This window comes from Scyliorhinus canicula, chromosome 18 (assembly GCF_902713615.1).
Source record: "Scyliorhinus canicula chromosome 18, sScyCan1.1, whole genome shotgun sequence".
Taxonomy (NCBI): Eukaryota; Metazoa; Chordata; class Chondrichthyes; order Carcharhiniformes; family Scyliorhinidae; genus Scyliorhinus; species Scyliorhinus canicula.
The window spans coordinates 24,158,948-24,179,355 of NC_052163.1; the positions used below are offsets into that span (position 1 = coordinate 24,158,948).

General features: G+C 44.2%; 1 protein-coding gene across 2 annotated transcripts in view; it reads left to right on the plus strand.

Moving 5' to 3' along the window:
* The first annotated feature begins 1,908 nt into the window (after positions 1-1,908).
* The window catches only part of LOC119953465 (platelet-derived growth factor subunit A-like), a 96,297-nt gene continuing 77,797 nt past the window's right edge, over positions 1,909-20,408 (plus strand). For both annotated transcript variants that reach the window (XM_038777778.1, XM_038777780.1), the window contains exon 1: positions 1,909-2,126. In XM_038777778.1, coding sequence (XP_038633706.1) covers positions 2,034-2,126 — 93 coding nt within the window. In that variant the 5' untranslated portion in view covers positions 1,909-2,033. The remainder of the gene's footprint in view (positions 2,127-20,408) is intronic.

The following is a 20,408-nucleotide window of genomic DNA, read 5'->3' on the forward strand; positions in this document are numbered from 1 at the left end:
ACGAGGCCTAAAAAAGTGGCAGAGTTCCGTTAGATAGCTGGGTCATCCTCGGCGCTGCACGCGCCAAGAAACACCCCGCCATAGGTGTCCAAAAAGGGACTATTTTATGCGTGTTAAATCGCGTCCATGCTTAAAAGTTCATACGATAACAATATGAAGGGGCATATGGACTTGAAACGTGATCTCCTTTTCTCTCTCCACAGATGCTGCTAGACCTGCTGAGTTTATCCAGCACTTCCTGTTTTTATTTTGGATTTCCAGATTCTGCCGTATTTTGCTTTTATTTAGATCAATGGCATATTGGTCTTTATTGCGTTAGGATTTGAGTAACAGGAGTAAAGAAGTTGTGTGGAGCCTTGGAGACATTGCACCAGAAGCATTGTGTACAGTTTTGGTCTCCTTGCTTAATCATAGAATTTACAGTACAGAAGGAGGCCATTCGGCCCATCGAGTCTGCACTGGCTCTTGGAAAGAGCACCCTACCCATGCCCACATCTCCACCCTATCCCCATAACCCAGTAACCCCACCCAACACTAAGGGCAGTTTTGGGCACTAAAGGCAATTTATCATGGCCAGTCCACCTAACCTGCACATCTTTGGACTGTGGGAGGATACCGGAGCACCCAGAGGAAACCCACGCACACACGGGGAGAACATGCAGACTCCGCAAAGACAGTGACCCAAGCCGGAAATCGAACCTGGGACCCTGGAGGTGTGAAACAATTGTGCCAACCACTATGCTACCTTGCTGCCCCTAAGGAAAGGTATACTTGGCATAAACTGAGTGCAATCGTCATAAGCCACTGGGTAATATAAATTTCTCCTCATCTCCCATCAGCTTTTTTTGTCAATTATATTAAATTCATGTCCTTTGGATACCAACTCTCCCGCTAATGGAAACAGTTTTGTGTGCGCTTCCTCTGACTTTACTCATACCCCTCACAATAATTCTGTTTTCATGTATCTTGCACGTAACTGGTTGAACACACATATTTAATGAATTGCTTTTGCCGTTGTGGCATAACTTAAGGACCTGTTGTTGACACAGATTGTACACCACTCCCTGGACTCTACTGAATGCTAAAAGTGGACAAAATGATTAAACGTAAACAGTAGACTTTGCTGCAGTACTGTTTATAATTAAACCAATTATTTAATTTGCCATGAATATTGTTGGAAAATATTACATAAGACAGCAGTATTGAGTCCTGTTAGGCTTCACGAGGAGTAGTTTTGCTGTCATACCCCTGCTTTTGGAGCGCTTTTTCTCTTTTAATGCCCTTTCCAAAGGCCTTGACTGGAATGCAGTTAGGCAAATGGGACTGATGCGTTGCCGCTCATTTTCATGACTCAACATAGCTGCAATGAGACAAAGTATCCCTGGCGGGGAGGGAGAAAGAGTGTGTAAGGTCTGAGACAAGTGCCCAACTTCACCCATGCCCCCACCCGCCCTCTGTTGGGAACAGGGGTGGTCCATTAAATATAATGAGAAGCATTAGGAATGATAACTCCTCCCTCTCTTGCCAAGAGATGCCAAGATCAATTGAAGCATCCCAGTTGCTGCAGAACACTGGCCTGTATTTCACAGTGATACATTGGGTGGTGCCCATATCCATTGGGCAATCAAGAGAGCCTCAGAAAAGCTCCTCTTAATAATTCCAAAACTGTAGCTTTAAAAAGGACTTTCTGTTTAAATGTGATCTTCGAATCAGTTTAGCCATATCAGCCTTGATTAGGAGAATTCTGACTTTTCACTAAGTTATATACAATCTAGTAAAAATAAAGTTATTTTTAAAAATGCCACCGTGGTAATTTCTGTGATTTGTTGAGCAATGCAAGTTGGCAGTCTAAGAGTTAAAAGGGGAAGTCTTCACTAACAAATTCCACTGGGTTTTTGTGGGCGTGGGTTTAGTGTGGGAGCAGAATGTAAGGATCTGATTTACAAACATTGCCAGGCTGCCCGGGAAAAAGGGACTAAATACCTGTAATTATCGAGACTATAATTCAGTTCTTTACCACATGCTCGCAGTAAATGGATCTTTTGCAGAAAACAACTGAAAGCAACATGAAATCTCAGCTCCTTGTTTTCTTATCTCTCTTCTGCTTTTGGACAGTCATCTCTGAGGTAATAAACATTGCTGTGAGACCGAACAGCCTGTAATGTCTAGAAATCTTTGCATGTCTCAGCATCTACGCTGATTTGGGTTTATGCACTGTACTGTTAATTGTAATGCAACTCTTAAGTATAGTTACATCCACGGTAGATTCAATTGCGATGGAAGGAAATAGCTTGCGATGTCTTGATCTATGCAAATTATAGTCAGTCCTGCTGTGTGCAAATGCTGTTATGTGCAATTTACTAGTCCATCCGCGTGTATTGCATAGAACAGTGTGTGTGCTTTGTTGGTTTTGATGCACACTGCTCAACATATAACTTGCTTTTATCAAATAATAGATGGTTAGGATTGAATTGCAGATGTGTAGATGATGCTGGGTTTGTTTAGGGTCAGCATATGGACAAATCATGAAGCTGAGAGTCTGTCTACGATTCCAAAATCAATGGGCGATGATGGGTATCTACTTATCTCCATTTACTTTTATGGAAAGGAGATCTAGCATTAAGGCATATTTCACTACATTAGTAGAGAACAACTGCAAGCAAGTGGTGACATTGGTACAGCACAAAGCAAAAGACAAAAAGGCTTGAGGTTATACATAAGATCTTTCATCACCTCAGGACTTCCCAAAGTGGGTTACAGCCAATGAAGTACTTTTGAAGTGCAGTCACTTTGATAATGAAAGTGCATGATTATAAAAGTTAGTATTCATGTTCTAACAGAAAAAAATTGAAATGTATGAGAATATACCTCTAAAAAATACAAAGGTGAAGTATATTGGACTAGATTTTCCGATTCTGAGGCTATGTCCCCAAGCCGGCGTGGGAATGGTGGCGTTTTCCGACAGAAAAAATGGCGTAAAACGGCCACCGATCCTCCGTTTTGCTGGGGGGGGCTAGAATGGCAGCAGCGTAGAGCACCCGGCTCTAGCTGCTGATACAGCCCTGAGAATTGCTGGGTCCGTGGCTGTGCATGTACATGGCGGCGGCCTGCAGCAGCTGCACCGTGCAACATGGCGCCCGCCGCTCGCGGACCCGTGAAATAGGCCCCCCCCCATTCGGCCGGCTCGTGCACCCCGGACCCCCCCCCCCTCCCCCCCTCCCCCCCCCCCCCCCCCCCCCCCCCCCCCACAGTGCCCCCAGCCCCTGATAATTCCCCCTCTGCCCTCGGATCGGCCCTCCCCCGACTGTGACGGCGCTGGACTGAGTCCACAGCCACCATGCCGAGTTCCCGACGAATGAGACCACACGCAACCAATGTCGTCGGGAACTCGGCCAGTCCGGGGCGGAGCATCAGGGCTGTGCCTCGGAGGGGGCAGAGCATCGCGAAAGCAACGCCTCCCCCGATTTGGTCGGTAACTTTGATTCTCTGATTTTGCCGTCGATGACCGGAGCATTCAGCCCATTGTGCTTTGGACCTTTACGGGTGAAGATGTGGGGAATGTAGTTCACTTGCTTGTACGCTGGCATAATGCTGTGTGTAATAATCCAAATGAAGGAGATATAACCAATGTCAGAAAAAGCTGTACAGAAAAGGGGAATGGGTTGTGGTGGTGCTGTACAATGAACAATGTATGATGGAGTAATTGCAGTACTGTGATAAATAAATTATTTTATCATGTAGATGCAAACAATGATGGACTGGGAAGCTGGAGTGATGACTAGCATCTTATAGCTCACTGGATAAATAACATAGTATTACGGTGTGTGGGAGAATGTCATTTAATTTCTCTTGTTGAGCACTATGGCAACCTTCGCCCCGTAGCCCACTTGGTAAGCCTGTCCCTCCAGCTCTTTCTTACCCACAGTCGGTCCTTTTCCCTCAGCTGTGTCTCTTGGAGGAAGACAACACTAGCCCTCGGACTTTTCAATGGGCGAAGACTGTGGATCTTTTTACTCGGCCGTTAAGTCCCCTAACATTCCAGGTGACTATCCTGATGGGGGGGGGGTTTCTGTCCCCACCTTCTGCGGGGTCAACCATACCTTGTGGGTGCGTCCCTGCACTCAGGGGCTTTCCTTTGTCCGGGAGTCATTCAGGATGGCTGATCATGGCGTACATGGTTCTGTTGATGCCATGTGCGCGCTGTCGTAGCTAGTGTTCTACCCACACCCCTCCCCCCTCCTACCCCCTGGTTCCCCTCCTGTACTTGTCAACCCCCTTTTAACCCCTTACCCATGCCCTTGTGGACCTCCCCCATTTCCTCCCCGCTACCTAAAGTTTTCTCCCCCCCCCCCCCCCCCCCCCCCCCCCCCCCCCCCCTTCTGCTAGGCACTCTCTCCCCCTTTGGGAGCTGTGACTTGCCCCTGCCCCCTTCTCCCGTACTTCCCTCTGCTAGCTTGCTCACTAGTGTAGTGGACCTCCCCCGGGATCGATCTTTACTTTTGCCTACCTGCTGTGTTCCACCCCCCCAATCTCCCTATCCATTTCGGGTGATCCTTAAAAGGGCTGTAAAAATGCATATCTTTCTTTTTTACACTGTCAAATGAAGTATAAAAAGCAAAATAGAGAAGGAAAAATAGATTAGATTGATAGAAAGCTAAAGGGGCAAAAAAAAAGTAAAATTGTTAACTTTTTAAAATTTCCAATGATGATTAAAATCCAAAGAAATGAGACTCCATGGGCGAAATTCTCCCCAACCCGGCGGGGCGGGGGTCCCGGCATAGCGGAGTGGCGCCAACCACTCCGGTGTCGGGCTTCCCCAAAGGTGCGGAATTCTCCACACCTTTAGGGGCTAGGCCCGCGCCGGAGTGGCTCCCGCTCCGCTGATGGCGCCAAAACAGGCGCCAACGGCCTTTGGCGGTACACTGCCCGGCATCGGGGCTGGCTGAAAGGCCTTCGCCGGTCCGTGCATGCGCCGCAGCATCCGCGGCCACTGACGTCACCACCGGCGCATTTGCAGTGGAAGGGGTCTCTTCCACCTCCACCATGCTGGAGGCCATGGCGGCTGCAGAAGAAAAAGAGTGACCCCACGGCACTGGCCCGCCTCTGATCTGTGGGCCCCGATCGCAGGCCAGGCCACCGTAGGGGCACCCCTGGGGTCCGATCGCCCCACGCCCCCCCCAGGACCCCAGGGGCCCGCTCGCGCTGCCAATCCCGCCGGCACAGAAGTGGTTTAAACCACGTCGGCGGGATTGGCCTGTCAGAGGCGGACTTCGGCCCATCGCGGGCCAGTGAATCGCCGTGGGGGGCACGCCGATCGGCGCGGGGGGCACACCGATCGACGGGGCATGATTACCACTCCCGCCGATTCCCAGGTGGCGGAGAATTCCGGCCACGGTGGGAGCGGGATTTACGCCAGCCCCGGACGATTCCCCGACCCTGCGGAGGTCGGAGAATTACGCCCCATATTTATAAAAGTTAATTTTCAATGTTAGAGAGGTTGGTCATCAACAGTTAAAATTTACCATGTTATTAAATAACACAGAGTGCTGTGAGCCTCATCGTTCTTCCCACCCTAAAATTTGGTCCAATAAATTTAATCACTTAAGTCCCAAAGGAGAAATCCCAACAGGAGCTTATCCAAAGGGATAAATTGTTTTAACATTTCGTGGAAAGCAGAAATAAGCAAGTCAGTTAATATGACCTCACACATTTCAAAGTTCCTTTCATCTTGTACTGCCTACTCCAAATTTACCACTTAATTCCAATTATCTGATAGTTTAACCTTTTTGACACTAAATTCACATTGTAGTTTATTTGTTTGATTCTAATAATTGAATAACTCATTTTTTAGTGCAAAATTCAATTTTCAGCAGTAGACTTTATCCTCACAGCATGGCATGGAAGGGATGGCGCAGTGGCTAGCACTGCTGCCTCACCGCGTGAGGACCCGTGTTGGATCCCGGATCACTGTCCGTGTGGAGTTTGCACATTCTCCCTGTGCCTGCGTGGGTCTCACCCCCAAGACACAAGAAGATGTGCAGGGTACGTGAATTGTCCTCGCTAAATTGCCCATGAATTAGAAAAAAAGAATTGGGTACTGTACATTTATTTTGAAAAAAAGGATGGCGTGGAGAACCACAGGTAATGCAGCCTTAGTTTTTTAAAACTCTACTTATTTTTTAGTTTTGTCTTTTCTTTTTCAGGGTAGAGTTTTGAAATTTCTTCCCCCTGCACAATGTTTGGGAGAACTGTTGTATTGATCGAAAGGAGGGGAGAGTTCAGTCTAAAATCATAACAAATAGTTTGCATAAACTAATAGTCCATTATCTACCCACTATGTTATTTCCCTCACATTACCATTCTAAACCACAAGATTACACAGCTTTAGAAAATCTATCTGACGGAGTAGAAAGTATATATTTTTTTCTTATGAATTTAGAGTACTCAATTGAGTTTTTCCAATTAAGGGGCAATTTAGTGTGGCCAATCCACCTACCCTGCACATCTTTGGGTTGTGGGGGCGAAACCCACGCAAACACGGGGAGAATGTGCAAACTCCACGTGGACAGTGACCCAGGGCCGGGATCGAATTTGGGACCTCAGCGCAGTGAGGCAGCAAACAACTGCACCACCGTGCTGCCTCTAGACAGAGTAGATATTAAGAGGAAAATATGAATTGTTTCATTCAATACCCCGAAAACCACACTCTTGATAGAATCTCTGACAGACATGATGGATCGAATGGTCTCCTGCACTGTAGCAATTCTGTACTATTTACAATGATAAGGGCAGCACGGTAGCATAGTGGTTAGCACAATTGCTTCACAGCTCCAGGGTCCCAGGTTTGATTCCTGGCTTGGGTCACTGTCTGTGCAAAGTCTGCACATTCTCCCCGTGTGTGCGTGGATTTCCGCCGGGTGCTCCGGTTTCCTCCCACAGTCCAAAGATGTGCAGGTTAGGTGGATTGGCCATGCTACATTGCCCTTCGTGTTCAAAATTGCCCTTAGTGTTAGAACATAGAACAGTACAGCACAGGGGTTACTGGGTAATGGGGATGGGGTGGAGGTGTGGGTAGTGCTCTTTCCAAGAGCCGGTGCAGACTCGATGGGCCGAATAGCCTCCTTCTGCACTGTAACTTCTACGAAAATCTATGAAGGTTGGAAGTATCAAAGACTGTGACAATGATCCATTTCTGTCCTGTGCTTTTATTAACATAATGACGTTTTCTGCATTTTAAACTATTAAAAATCTTTGTTATAACAATGTCAAAGTGGGCCATATACGTTTCTTTGAGTGATGTTTTAGATGAAGTTATTGCATAGGCTTCGTCTATTTAAGTTGTTCCTGCAGTCTTAACAGCCTCCACATCTCTATGGCAGATGATTTTTAGGCATTCACGACACTGTTGTGTAAAATAATACCAGGAAACATTGTTAAACAGATAGAATTATTCCATATTTAATAACTAAATTGCTCACAGTTACAGTAATTACCATTTCAGAGCTTCTCATCTAACCCACCAAGCAGATGTTGAAATTTTCATTTTACCACAAACCCAAATAAATATGGAAAATATTATTTCGGAACTTTGTTGCATATGTTTCAATGCCCGAGTTGCCAAATCACAGTTTAATTGTGAAATTGTAAAGCTACATCCAGATTCAATCTTACTGTACAATGTACATATGTGTTGTCTTTATTTTCCTGTCCCTGGTTCTGTGATTTTTTGGGGGGAAAAATATGTGTATTCAATTTTCTATTGCAATAATATGGCTGGCTGCCATAATTTCAACCCCAACCTTCTTTTCTTTTCAGTTCTCCGGGTCTTGTAAAACAAAATCTACTTCTTCTTAATTTTCCATCGGAAAGATGAATCCGTGAAGCAATTATTAACTTATTGCCGGTTGATCCTTTCAGTGCCAGCTTAGGTGTGATATTGATATAAATTTGAGATAAAGATGTTTTATAAATTGTTTGTAATGTATTTCTGTGGACAATAGGAATTCCAGTGCACTCCTCGATGAGGCTAGGGGCAGGGTTTCTGGTATTTTGTTTCTGTATTTCAGAAACCACCACATTCATGTTTGAAAACTTGCAGCTAATCATCTTGTTGCTTAGGAGCATCACAATACATGCTGCATGCACTTAAACATACTCCCACACAGGTCATGTGAAAGTGTGCCAACAAGTGACAGAGTTCACATCAGATCCCTTTGGCTGCTTTGCAGGTAACAAACTGCATTTTCCACAGAATATCGGATTCCGTGTGGATTACAATAAGTGGATTGCCTTTAAGCTTTCCTTTATTTATTATTTTTTTGTTTTTATAAATTTAGACTATCCAATTTTTTTTTCCCAATTAAGGGGCAATTTAGCATGGCCAATCCACCTACCCTGCACATCTTTTTGGGTTGTGGGACAGGGACACATGCAGATACGGGGAGAATTTGTAAACCCACAGTGACCCAGGGCCGGGATCGAACTTGGGACCTCGGCGCCGTGAGGCAGCGGTGATAGCCACTGCGTCGCCGTGCTACCCAAGCTTTCCTTTATTAATGTGGTTACTGCTGTGAATATGTAGAAAAACCCTCTCATTGACTGACCTCATTAACACTACACCCTGTATGCTTCATCCGATGCCAATGCTTATGTAGTTACATTGTATATCTTGTGTTGCCCTATTATGTATTTTCTTGTATTTTCTTGAATTTTGTTTAATTCCCTTTTCTTCCCATGTACTGAATGATCTGTTGAGCTGCTTGCAGAAAAATACTTTTCACTGTACCTCGGTACACGTGACAATAAACAAATCCAATCCAATCCAATCATCCAGTGAGCTCTAACTTTGGATGTTCTTCCTTTTTGTTTCCTGTGATTCTGTCTATTTTGAACCTGTGCCAACTCCACTTGGAAGCCTCCCACTGCTTTATTCCAGTCTACATTGACTGGATCCATTTTCAACTCATCAAAGTTAGCCCTCCTCCAACTAAGTATTTTTGTTCTTGATTAATCCTTCACCTTTTCCATAATGGTCCCAGACCTGACACAATCATCACCCAAGTGCTCCCCCACTGAAACGTTCCCCATTTGCTCCACTTTGTCCCAGGACTAGATCCAACAATGCTTCTTTCTTCATGGGGCTGGAAACAGACTGAAGAAGAAAGTTCTCTTTTACATAATTCCGGAATGCCCCTTCCCAACCTGTCAACCCCCATCCCCTCACTTATTCTGTTATTATCCCAGCCTATGTTAAAGCAAGTGAAGCCCCCAAATATCACTACTCTTTATTGACTTCATCTTTCTGTAATTTGCCTGCAAATGTGCACCTTTATCTTCTTTGTTGATCTTTAACATATAAATGGGAATTTATAATGGAAATGTTGTGCAATCATAAGATTTTGTACTGCAAGTCTGTGGAAGCAAGGAGTCAGGAGAGTTTTTAAACAAATCTACAGTACCCAATTATTTTTTCCAATTAAAGGGCAATTTAGCGTGGCCAATGCACCTCCCCTGCACATCTTTGGGTTGTGGGGGCGAAACCCACGCAGGCACGGGGAGAATGTGCAAACTCCACACGGACAGTGACCAGAGCCGGGATCGAACCTGGGACCTCGGTGCTGCGAGGCAGCAGTGCTAACCACTGTGCCATTGTGCTGCCGTGGAGTCAGGAGAGTTAATGCATACTGTCTGATACCAGATTGTGAATTGATTCGCTTATATCGATCGTGACAGCTGAACTGTCATCAAAGTATAAGATGCATCATTCCTTGAGAAATCAGCCCAATTTAGACGTATTTAACATTTGTTGAAGAATTTATGATTCTGATTACATTGTAACGTGTTCAGGAAAATCACATTTGCTGAAAATGCAACTTTTAAAAATAGTTTTTGACCAAAGTTAATTTCAGTTTTGTGGGACGTGGTTTGGCTCAGTTTCTTGGGCAGGGGACGAAAGATGTTCAGAAATACTGACCGAAGCTTTTCTATTTCTCTGCAACACTTTCTGTTCTTGCAACTTCTTATGTTCTTGTCTCCTATAGTGTTGCTTCAAACTGTTCCTTTATGTGGAACTGTCCACAGATTCTCCCCAACTTTTGTTACTTCCTCATCTCTTGTACTTGCCATCTGTCCCTCAGTATTCCATTACCTTGCCTACTAATTTTGCTCAGTTACCAAGATACATATTTTCTTCTTTAAAAAATGATTTTTTTTGTACGATGGTCAATTGCTGGCACCACAGCTGTGCTTTGTGAGAATTACATAGAAGTTAGAGCATAGATGCAGGTCCTTCAGCCCAAATGGTCAATGGCTCCACACTGGCCTCTTCCTTTCCTACTTCATCTGGTCCTTTAACATACACCTCTCTCCCTCATGTACCCCTTGAGCTTCCATCTACCCATCTAAATGGATTCATGCCAATTACCTCAACTACTTTGTATGATGTAAGTTCCATATACTAGTCACTATCTGGGTCAAGATGTTTCTCCTGAATTCTTTAGAATTTAGAATTTACAGTACAGAAGGAGGCCATTCGGCCCATCGAGTCTGCGTGGCACCACAGGCCCTTGGAAAGAGCACCCTACTTAAGCCCACACCTCTACCCTATCCTCATAACCCAGTAACCCCACCTACCCTTTTTGGACATTAAGGGCAATTTAGCATGGCCAATCCACCTAACCTGCACATCTTTGGACTGTGGGAGGAAACCGGAGCACCCGGAGGAAACCCACGCACACATGGGGAGAATGTGCAGACTCCGAACAGACAGTGACCCAAACCGGGAATCGAACCTGGGATCCTGGAGCTGTGAAGCAGCAGTGCTAACCACTATCCTACCATGCCGCCCTTCACTGGACTTATTAATGACTATCTTATTGGCTGTAAGGCATTCTGAAATACTCGGTAGTCATGAAAAGAGCTATATAAATGCAACTCTTTCTGTCTTTCAGAGCAAAGAGCCCCTGAGAGTTATAGAAATATAAGAAGAACAGGGTGTACAGTAATGCAGGCACGTTCCCGTACCAACCTCCCCGGACAGGCACCGGAATGTGGCGACTAGGGCCTTTTCACAGTAACTTAATTGAAGCCTACTCGTGACAATAAGCGATTTTCATTTCATTTCATTTCGGCAGTATTGCAAAAGTACAACATTTCCTGATCTCCATTTCAGAAATGACCGTCTTCCAATTCTCTTTCTCTCCCTCTTGTTCCGTCTCCCAGAGGTTGCACACACAGACGCACACACACACATTTCTGTACAACAATAGTTTTGAAACATAAATGCACCATAGTAAGGAAATGGGGCGGGGGCGGGGGGAAAGCAGCAAGGTTTAAATGGCTTTGTTTTGTCATCTTTGTGAATGTGTCCGAGTTGTTGAAAGTCAGCAGCAGCAGATTGATAACCTCCTTTGGGAGTGCTCAATATGAGCAACAACATAACAAGTGATAATTGGAGGAGCGCCATTTTTTTAAAACACAATTTTACTGTTAACTATATTTTTATATTTCAAGTGCACCTGTATGCGTAACCTCTATCTCTCTGTAATTTATCCCCTTTGTTTTTAGATCTGTTGTCCAATGGGATTTTACGTGATTGCATTTTGTGTACTCGGGGAACAGTAGGAGAAGAGATTCCAGCTAAGCTGCTCGCTTCTCTTTCCCCTCTTCAGTGAAGCTACTGTTGATCTCTGCACTTACAACAATGTCTAGTTTGGTTTGCTGACCAAGAACTACAATTTTCCTTTTAAAAATCCCAAGTACAGTGAAAGCTTGAGCAATAACAAATGGCTTGGTGCAAGAAATGACTCATCCTAAACATGGGTGAACAGCATCATCAGAGAAGTATGCAAGCTACTTCTTGTTTTAATAAATGTACAAATCCTTCTTGTCGGCACGTCCATCTATCCTAGCCCAAACTAGCAGATGACAGCCAACTTAGCCAAGTAAGAGTAATCCAGGAACGAGTCTTGTAATTACCTCTCCCCTACAATGGACTTCTAATTGGTGCCTCCCAACACAGTAGTGGCTAAGACTGGGAACTCAGTGCCATGGAGGTAAAACCTTATTCTCATGACCCGATGGCGTGTGGTTGCCCTACATTTTACTAACCCTACTTTTAAAGCTGCTGTAATGTTTTCTAGGATTAGTTAAGATGAATTATTTCGGGTCCATCAGAACAACTTAAACATCAAGAATATTTCCATTATTCAGGCAACCGATAGGTCACGTAAATTAAAACTTGGCGCGATAATTTGGCTATTGTTGAATATCCTATCCTGCATCCTACATTCCTGAATTTTGCCGAGCCAAAGCAATCCATTCCATGTAAGATGTTAAGTTGGGGGTTGGGTCAGGTAACAAGTCAATCTGCTAGACCATGGCATGGTAAAGCGGAAGTTCACATATAGAGGATCATGCACTCTGAATTCCTGATCTTGCTTGGGCTTCCATGGAGGTGCGTCCTTTCTTCAGGCAGAACAACAAAGATCAGAATCAATTCTTACACTTAACAGATTGCCTCTGGGGCAAACTTGGCAGAAATTTGGGAGCAGATGGTTCTGCTGTTTGCTGCTTTCTTTGTAAGAGAACAATTCCCACTGTGTGGAAGAGGAGTTATAAAAGGAGAGGAAGCTTACTTTGGGGTGAATGTGTAATAACTCTCACGAGACCTGTGGGGGCATCCTAATTGATCTCCCCATGGATCTCGTAGAATACTAGCTTCCCCGCTGGTGGCCAGAGGCTCTTTAGCTGCGGCTCGTAGAAATTGCCCATAAATGCTGGCCCGAACTGGGACTGGCATGAACAGTAATCCCAAATGGGGTTTTGAAACTGTAAGCCAAGATACGGCCTTTACCTTTGTTGTCAAATTAAACTTTGTTTGGATGTACCTTCTCGAGCATCCTGAGTTCTTATATAATGAAAACATAATTTAAAGGTGGAGTACACTGTGGATAGAGGGATTGGCTAAGAAGGGAAAAATAGAGTGCAAGGGTAAACATGCTGGGAACATAAAAACTGACTTTAAAAGCTTCTCTAGTTATGTGAAGAGATAAAGGTGGGTGAAGACAAATGTAGCTCCCTTATCAGAATTTATAATAGGGAACAAAGAAGTGGCTGACCAACTAAATACATAACTTTTTTCTGTCTTTACAAAGGAGGACACAAAATCACGTCCCAGAAATGTTGGGGAACACAGGGTTTAGTGAGAGACAGGAACTGAATGAAATTGGTATTGGTAGGGAAATGTTGTTGGGGGGGATTGATGGGACTGAAAGCCGATAAACCCCCAGGGCCTGATAATCTGTATCCCAGAGTAATTAAGCAAATGGCCCGAGAAATAGTGGTTGCATTGGTGATCACTTCCAAGATTCTACAGACTCTGGAACAGTTCCTATAGATTGGAGTGTAGCTAATGTAACCGCACAATTTAAAAAGTTGAGTGAGTGGGTAAATGCATGATAGATGCTGTATAATGTGGATAAATGTCAGGTTATCCACTTTGGTAGCAACAGCAGGAAGGCAGATTATTATCTGAATGGCTATAGATTGAGAGAGGGGAATGTGCAATGAGACCTGGGTGCCCTTGTGCACCAGTCGCTGGAGGTAAGCATGGAGATGCAGCAGGTGGTAAAGATAGAAAATGGTATGTTGGCCTTTATAGGGAGAGGATTCAATTACAGGAGCAGGCATGTCTTGCTGCAATTGTACAGGGGCTTGGTGAGACCACACCTGGAATATTGTGTGCAGTTTTGGTCTCCTTATCTGAGGAAGGGTGTTCTTGCTATAGAGGGAGTGCAGTGAAGATTTACCAGACTGATTCCTGGGATGGCGGGACTGACGTATTTGGAGAGATTGTGTCGGTCTTGATTATATTTGCTGGAGTTTAGAAGAATGAGGGGGGATCTCAAAGAAGCCTATACAATCCTAATAGGACGAGGCAGGGTAAATGCTGGATGGATGTTCCCGATGGCGGAGGGGTGCGGAACCAGGGGTCAGAGTCTAAAGAAATTAGGTAAACCAGTTAGTATTGAGACGAGGAGAAATTTCTTCACCCAGACAGTGGTGAGCCTGTGGAATCCGCTAGCACAGAAAGTGAGTGACGCCAAAACATTATGTGCTTTCAAGAAGGAGTGAGATATAACTCTTGGGGCTAAAGGGGTCATAGGATATGTAGGGAAAACGGAAGCACGTTACTGAGTTGGATGATCAGCCATGATCATGATGAATGGCGGAGTAGACGGGAAGGGTTGAATCACTGACTCTTGCTTTTATTTTCAATGTTTCTATATCTTCCACATGCAAGCCTCTGTGAATTTACAGGTGCCTGGCTGTCGTAAATTACGTACATTCAGAAGGCCAGGAATTCTCATTTCCTGAGAGAAGCGTTTTTGGGAAATGTTTACCTGTGCTCTTGGATGAAAATCAATAACTGCCACCTTTACTCAGGACAACGCTCATCACCTCTCTCTTACTGCTGTTTCTTCAGACTGTGCACTGAGAGTGTGATGGCTCCCAATCCCTTGGAGCGGCAGCAACTAAAGGCAGGAGCTGGAAGTTTTACTGGAAGGAGAGATGGAACGTTGGGTGTGTTGCCAAGAGGAAAGATGAAGAGAATGTTATTATAACTAATGGACTCAGACTGAGGGATAGTATATCTTTGTCAGTAGGCCCAAGAGAGGAAAGTTGAAGTTCAAGGATGAGACAGATTTTTAATCAGTAAGGGAATCAAGGGTTGTGGGAATAAGGCGGGGAAGGTGGAGTTGGGGATTAAATCAGATCAACCATGATCTCATTGAATGGTGGAGAAGACTTGATAGACCTAATGTCCTACATCTGCTCCTATGTCTTATGATTTTATAGAAGTGGAGAATGGATGCCTATTTCAACTGGGAAATGGCAGGGAGATTGTATTTGTGAATTGGGAAGTGTTATAGCTTGTTTTAGTAGTGTTTTAATAAGCATCTTCGTATTTAATTATGTGTATGGATTTCTTTAACAAAAGTGTGCATGCACCTATGACATCATTGGGAGCACGTGTTGGCGTGGATTTTCAGTTTAGCCATGAGGAGTTTGTGTATAGTTGTGTTTAGCTGCTGCTGGTGTCTGAAGCCAAGCTGTATTATTACCTCAATGTTTTCTGAAGTAAAGAAGATTGAACTTTTGCAACGTGTTCAACTGCCTTTCTTGTGGTCAAGTTACCACAGGAAGAGAGAATTAGCTGGGGAGAAATTAAGTGAAAAGGGTGGGGGGGGAGGGGGGGGGAGGTAGGATGAGGAGATTTCTGCTGTATTCCAGGCCCACCCTCGGTATAGAGTACCATTATGACCTTGGTGCATGAAGTGCCAAAAGGGCGTGTCTGCGGCTATGAGACTTGGAAGCAAAGTGCAACTCTGGTATTTTTAAAGGATAGGCTTGCAGACCACAAAGGTATAAACAAACAAGAACTTTATTGGAAAGGCGTTTACTCTACATGCTGTTAGCACAGACTGCCTGTTTGCCAGCGCAAACGGCTGATGACATCATCAATATGTCCCGTGGTCGGACTCCTAAAGTGACCTTGTTCCAACTAGGAACAAACATGAGTACACAACACTTCACTCCCCTTTTACATTAGAGGTCCTTGCAATGAACCACAATATAACATTAACAATCAAAATTTATAATATGAACAATTAATAAACACCACAGTCAATGAGCTAGACACTTCAGAGGATGCGATTTCTGTGTGGTTGTCGGTGAACCTCAGGCGCCTGCCTTTTCATGTTGACTGCTACCTGGAGTTTGAACAGTGTAGGACACTGGTTCTGTCTGTGCCAAGGCGATGGCAGGTATCCACTTCTCACTGGTGGTATAGTTCCTTGCCAATATTTCCTGACGTTTCTGAAAAACACAGCATTTAGCCCTGTTCACACATCACAAAACCTAACTTTGCTGTTTCCTCTCAACAGTTTCTCTTGTCTTATGTGGCTTCAGTACGCTGTGCGTAACTGGCATTTTACCATGAGTAATGGTTGAAAACTTAGGGTTGTCGAATGTGTTATATTCCTGTATGTCATCATCAGGAATTGGCTTAGTCCTTTAGACAACGGTCCTTGCACTTAGGTTACCTTCAAGGAATGCTTCACTGTCTGAACAAAGCTTTCGGCCAGTCCATTTGTGGCAGGATGATAATGAGCGGATCAGATCTGTTGGATTCCGTTCTCCTTTAGATAGCATGTGAATTCTCACAAAATGAACTGTGGCCCGTGTCACAAACAAATTGTTCAGGGTGACTGAACATTACAAAAATCTCACCCAGTCTTTCTATTCTTCTCTCTGAGGATGTAGTCTTCATAATGGCGACTCAGGCCATTTCGAGTGTGCGTTTACCACAATAAAAAAACATGCGTCCTTTGATGATCCAGCATTATTTATGTGAACTCTTTACCATGACCCTTCTGGCCATTCCTATGGGTGTAATGGTACTAGTGGTGGAAGATTTTGATCCTTTGCACAAGCCGGACACGTGCCTGCCTTCTCCTTGATTTCGCTATCGAGCTCTGGCCACCAAAATAGCTTCTGGCTATCTCCTTCATCCGTACTGTCCCAAAATTACCTTCATGATGTTAGTTTAGGACCTGTTTCCTGAACAATGGCAGAATGATGACCCTCATTCCGCAGAGGAGACAGCCAGTCTGTACGGATAGTTTGAGTCTTCAGGTAACAACTCCGCTTCAACTCTGGGTTTGCTCCCGCGGTCTTGCCGTGAAGTACCATGTCCATAACATCTAACAGAAGTGGATTATTTCTGGTATCCTTCTTAGCATGTCCTGTGGTTACAGAGTGTTATTGACTTTTTTGAAATAGAAAATACTACCACTCAAACTATTGACGACTTGTTAAATAAAGATAGTCTAGAGCAGTGTTTTTCAAACCTTTTTGCCTGGGACCCATTTTTACCAACCGGCTGTTCTTCAGGACCAATGCCAGCCGACCTTTGCGACCCACGTCGGCTGACCTTTGCAACCCATGTCGGCCACCCTTTGCGACCCACGCCGGCCGACCTTCGGGATCCACGCCGGCTGGCCTTCGCGACCCACGCTGTCCAAACTTTAGAATCCGCCAATTTTGCTTACCTTTAATATGACAGGTGAGCCTGCTTAGTCCTCACAATCTCACTTTCTTTGTCATTCAATGCTATATTTCTGCTAAGCCGATGATATAAATTCCCACTGCATCCATTGAAAAAAAATCAAACTTACCATGCTTAGTCTTCAAATGCCTTTGAAGTTTTGAGTGTTTTAATCATTCATTTGCCAGAACTTCCCTGCATTTAACACACATAAGCTCTGAGTTGCATTGGCAAAATTAATAAACCCATACCTCAAGAAAACCTATTTATCCTGATTTGTTCCTGATTTCAGCTTCTTCTTCATGGGTTGTTCACTAGAGGCCTTGGAGCTCACACCGGCACTGCGGGCAGCTACAAGTTAGAGGAATCTCTCTCGCGCGCCCAGAGCACGTGATGTCAGTATACAGGGTGCGAGTCCTGCTCTCCACTGCCCCTTCTGGAGAGAAGACGCCATCGATCTTTAAAAAGAGTCTGCTCCTAGGTCAGCGTACTGATGTCAGGAGGAGGCGGTCTGCCTTGCTGGCACCGGGCTGTGTATTGCTGAGGGGGCACGCCTGCACGGTACAGCAGCATTCTGAAAGCTGGTTACAGCCGGCGTTTTTTAAAGTTGGTCGTGCCGGTTGGGCACTTTTTCCCGTGATTAGGAATGCCGCGCCACAAGACCTTGAGTTTGAAAATGACTGAATTAGAGAGTCCCATGGAGAAATGATTGACATCTGCTTTGTTCAAGGATCTTGATGCAAACACTTTTGGCTTCTCTTCACCATCAGCCACTATCTGAGAAACCACTACTCCCAACCCATAAGGTGATGCTTTGCAAACCTGTTGCAATGGTACCTACGGATCAAAGTGTGTCTGGACCTCTGACTTTAGTAGTTCCTTTTTGGTTCGTACGAAAGCCTTCTTTCACTGATCGACCCATTTCCATTTCCCGTTTTGACACAGAAGGTTGTGTAAAAGCTTGAGAATAGTTGCTAGATTAAGGACAGACCTTCCATAATAGTTTAATGAACCCAAAACGATCGACGTTTGATTTAAGATTGAGGTGCAGTTGCCTCAGTTAAGGCTTTTACTTTTGAAACTGATTTGTACAGTCCCTTTGTAGCTACAACTTGTTCCAGGTATTCAAAATAAGATTTGAAGTATTCACAATTATCCTTCCGTACTCGTAGTGTGTAATCTTCTAGTTTCTGGAGTGTAGCTTCTAAATTTTGAAGATTCTTCATTTATTCCAGAAACTCAGATATCGTCCAAGTAGCACTGGACTCCTTCTAATCCGCTTCGAATTTGATCAATGGCATGTTGGAACAACGTAGGTGCGAACGCAATGCCAAATGGAAGTATTTTGAAAATGAAATGAAATGAATGAAATGAAATGAAAGAAAATCGCATATTGTCACGAGTAGGCTTCAATGAAGTTATTGCGAAAAGCCCCTAGTCGCCACATTCCAGCACCTGTTCGGGGAGGCTGGTATGGGAATTGAACCATGCTGCTGGCCTGCCTTTGTCTGCTTTAAAAGCCAGCGATTTAGCCCAATGTGCTAAACCAGCCCCTATTACATCTGATATTATATTTGTGTCATGATTGTCAAATATTGTTGAGAATCTGGATCCACATTCATCTGGAGATAAACTTGACTAATGTCAGCATTACTGAAACGCTGGCATCCAGACCACCTAGCAAATAAAAAATTTATTAAAGGTAAAGGGTACTGCTCTGTGCACAGAATCAGATTGATAGTGACTTTGAAATTGCCACATAAGCATACCAAACCATCTTTCTTCATCATGGGTACTGTTGGCATGGTCCAATCACTTAGATTAATGGGTTCAAAGACCCCCGTCTTGACCAGCCTCTCTAATTCTGCCTTGACCGTGGGCCTAATGGCGTACGGCACTGACTGGACCTTTAAGCACCTTGCTTGGCTTCGTCCTTAATCTTTAGCTTGACTGAGATCTCTTTCATGCCTACCAGCTCTCCATTAAAGACAATGGCATGTTTCGTTGAAATCTTCGGTGGACCTACTTCGGACTCTGACATGGGATTCGCCTTGGCCAATTTTAGCTTGATTCTTTACAGCCAGGTTCTCCCCATTAGGGTTGAATAGTTACCTTTAACAATGTGCAGGGACAAGTCTACGATCTGTCCATTTAACTGCACATTTACATTGATACAGCCACGCAACGGAACCACTTCCCCAATATAGGTTCGTAATCTTTTTTTTTTAAATTTAGATTAGCCAATTATTTTTTCCAATTAAGGGGCAATTTAGCGTGGCCAATCCACCTACTCTGCACATTTTTGGGTTGTGGGGGCGAAACCCACGCAGACACGGGGAGAATGTGCAAACTCCACACGGACAGTGAGGTTCGTAATCTTTGAGGGTTTTAAGACAATACGTTGTGGTTGCTAATGGGAAACAGTTTCTGGTGCTCCAGTGTCCACCTCCATTTTGACCAGTTATTTGTCCAGTAAAGGAGTGACCCAGTAATATTTTTTTTGTGCCCGCAATGGTGAGTATGTTCAATGACATTTTGTTATCTGACTTTCTTGCACCCTTTTGGATTTCTTGATCCATTTTCCTCTATTCAGTTTTCCATTAGATACTCTTAGTTCTTGCTTTTTATGGCTCTTGTTTGGAACTTGTTTCTTTCCCAAATACGCACATTAGATATGCCCCTTTTTAACCACAATTGACGTATTTTGTATCTTGGCACCAGCAGTCTGCTCCTGCATTCCCAGTTTTTGCACATCGGTGGCAATTTCGATCCTGTGTCTGTGTTTGCGTCTCAGCCGACATTTAATGGATTCTAGTGCTCAAACGTAATGGTTGGGCTTCCTTAGCTGCTAATTCCATAAATATTGTGACTTATAAAGCTTTCTTTAGGTTTAAGTTGCTTTCTGTTAACAGCCTTTTTTGGATAACTTTGCTTCTTAACCCACACACTCGTCTGTCTCTAAAGGTGTTGTTCAAGACACCTTCTAATTCACAGTATTCAGCTAATTTCTTCAAAGTAGTTATGAACTGTTAATGGAACATGAACCTCTTGCGCCTGCAATATTTCCACAATTTCATCATCGGTTTTCGAGCCTGGTTTTTCTGACTGCACCAGCCTTCACAAGAGGTTGAATTTTTCTCCCACATTATATTCCGGAAAGTTTCAACGACAATACTATCCGTTGCAATTTTATTCGCTTGGCCAAAATAATTGAATCTTTCAGTATATGAGTTCCACCCCTCGGTGTTCTCATCATGTGGTCCACGGCACCAAAAATTCCCTCCATTTTGCCATGGAA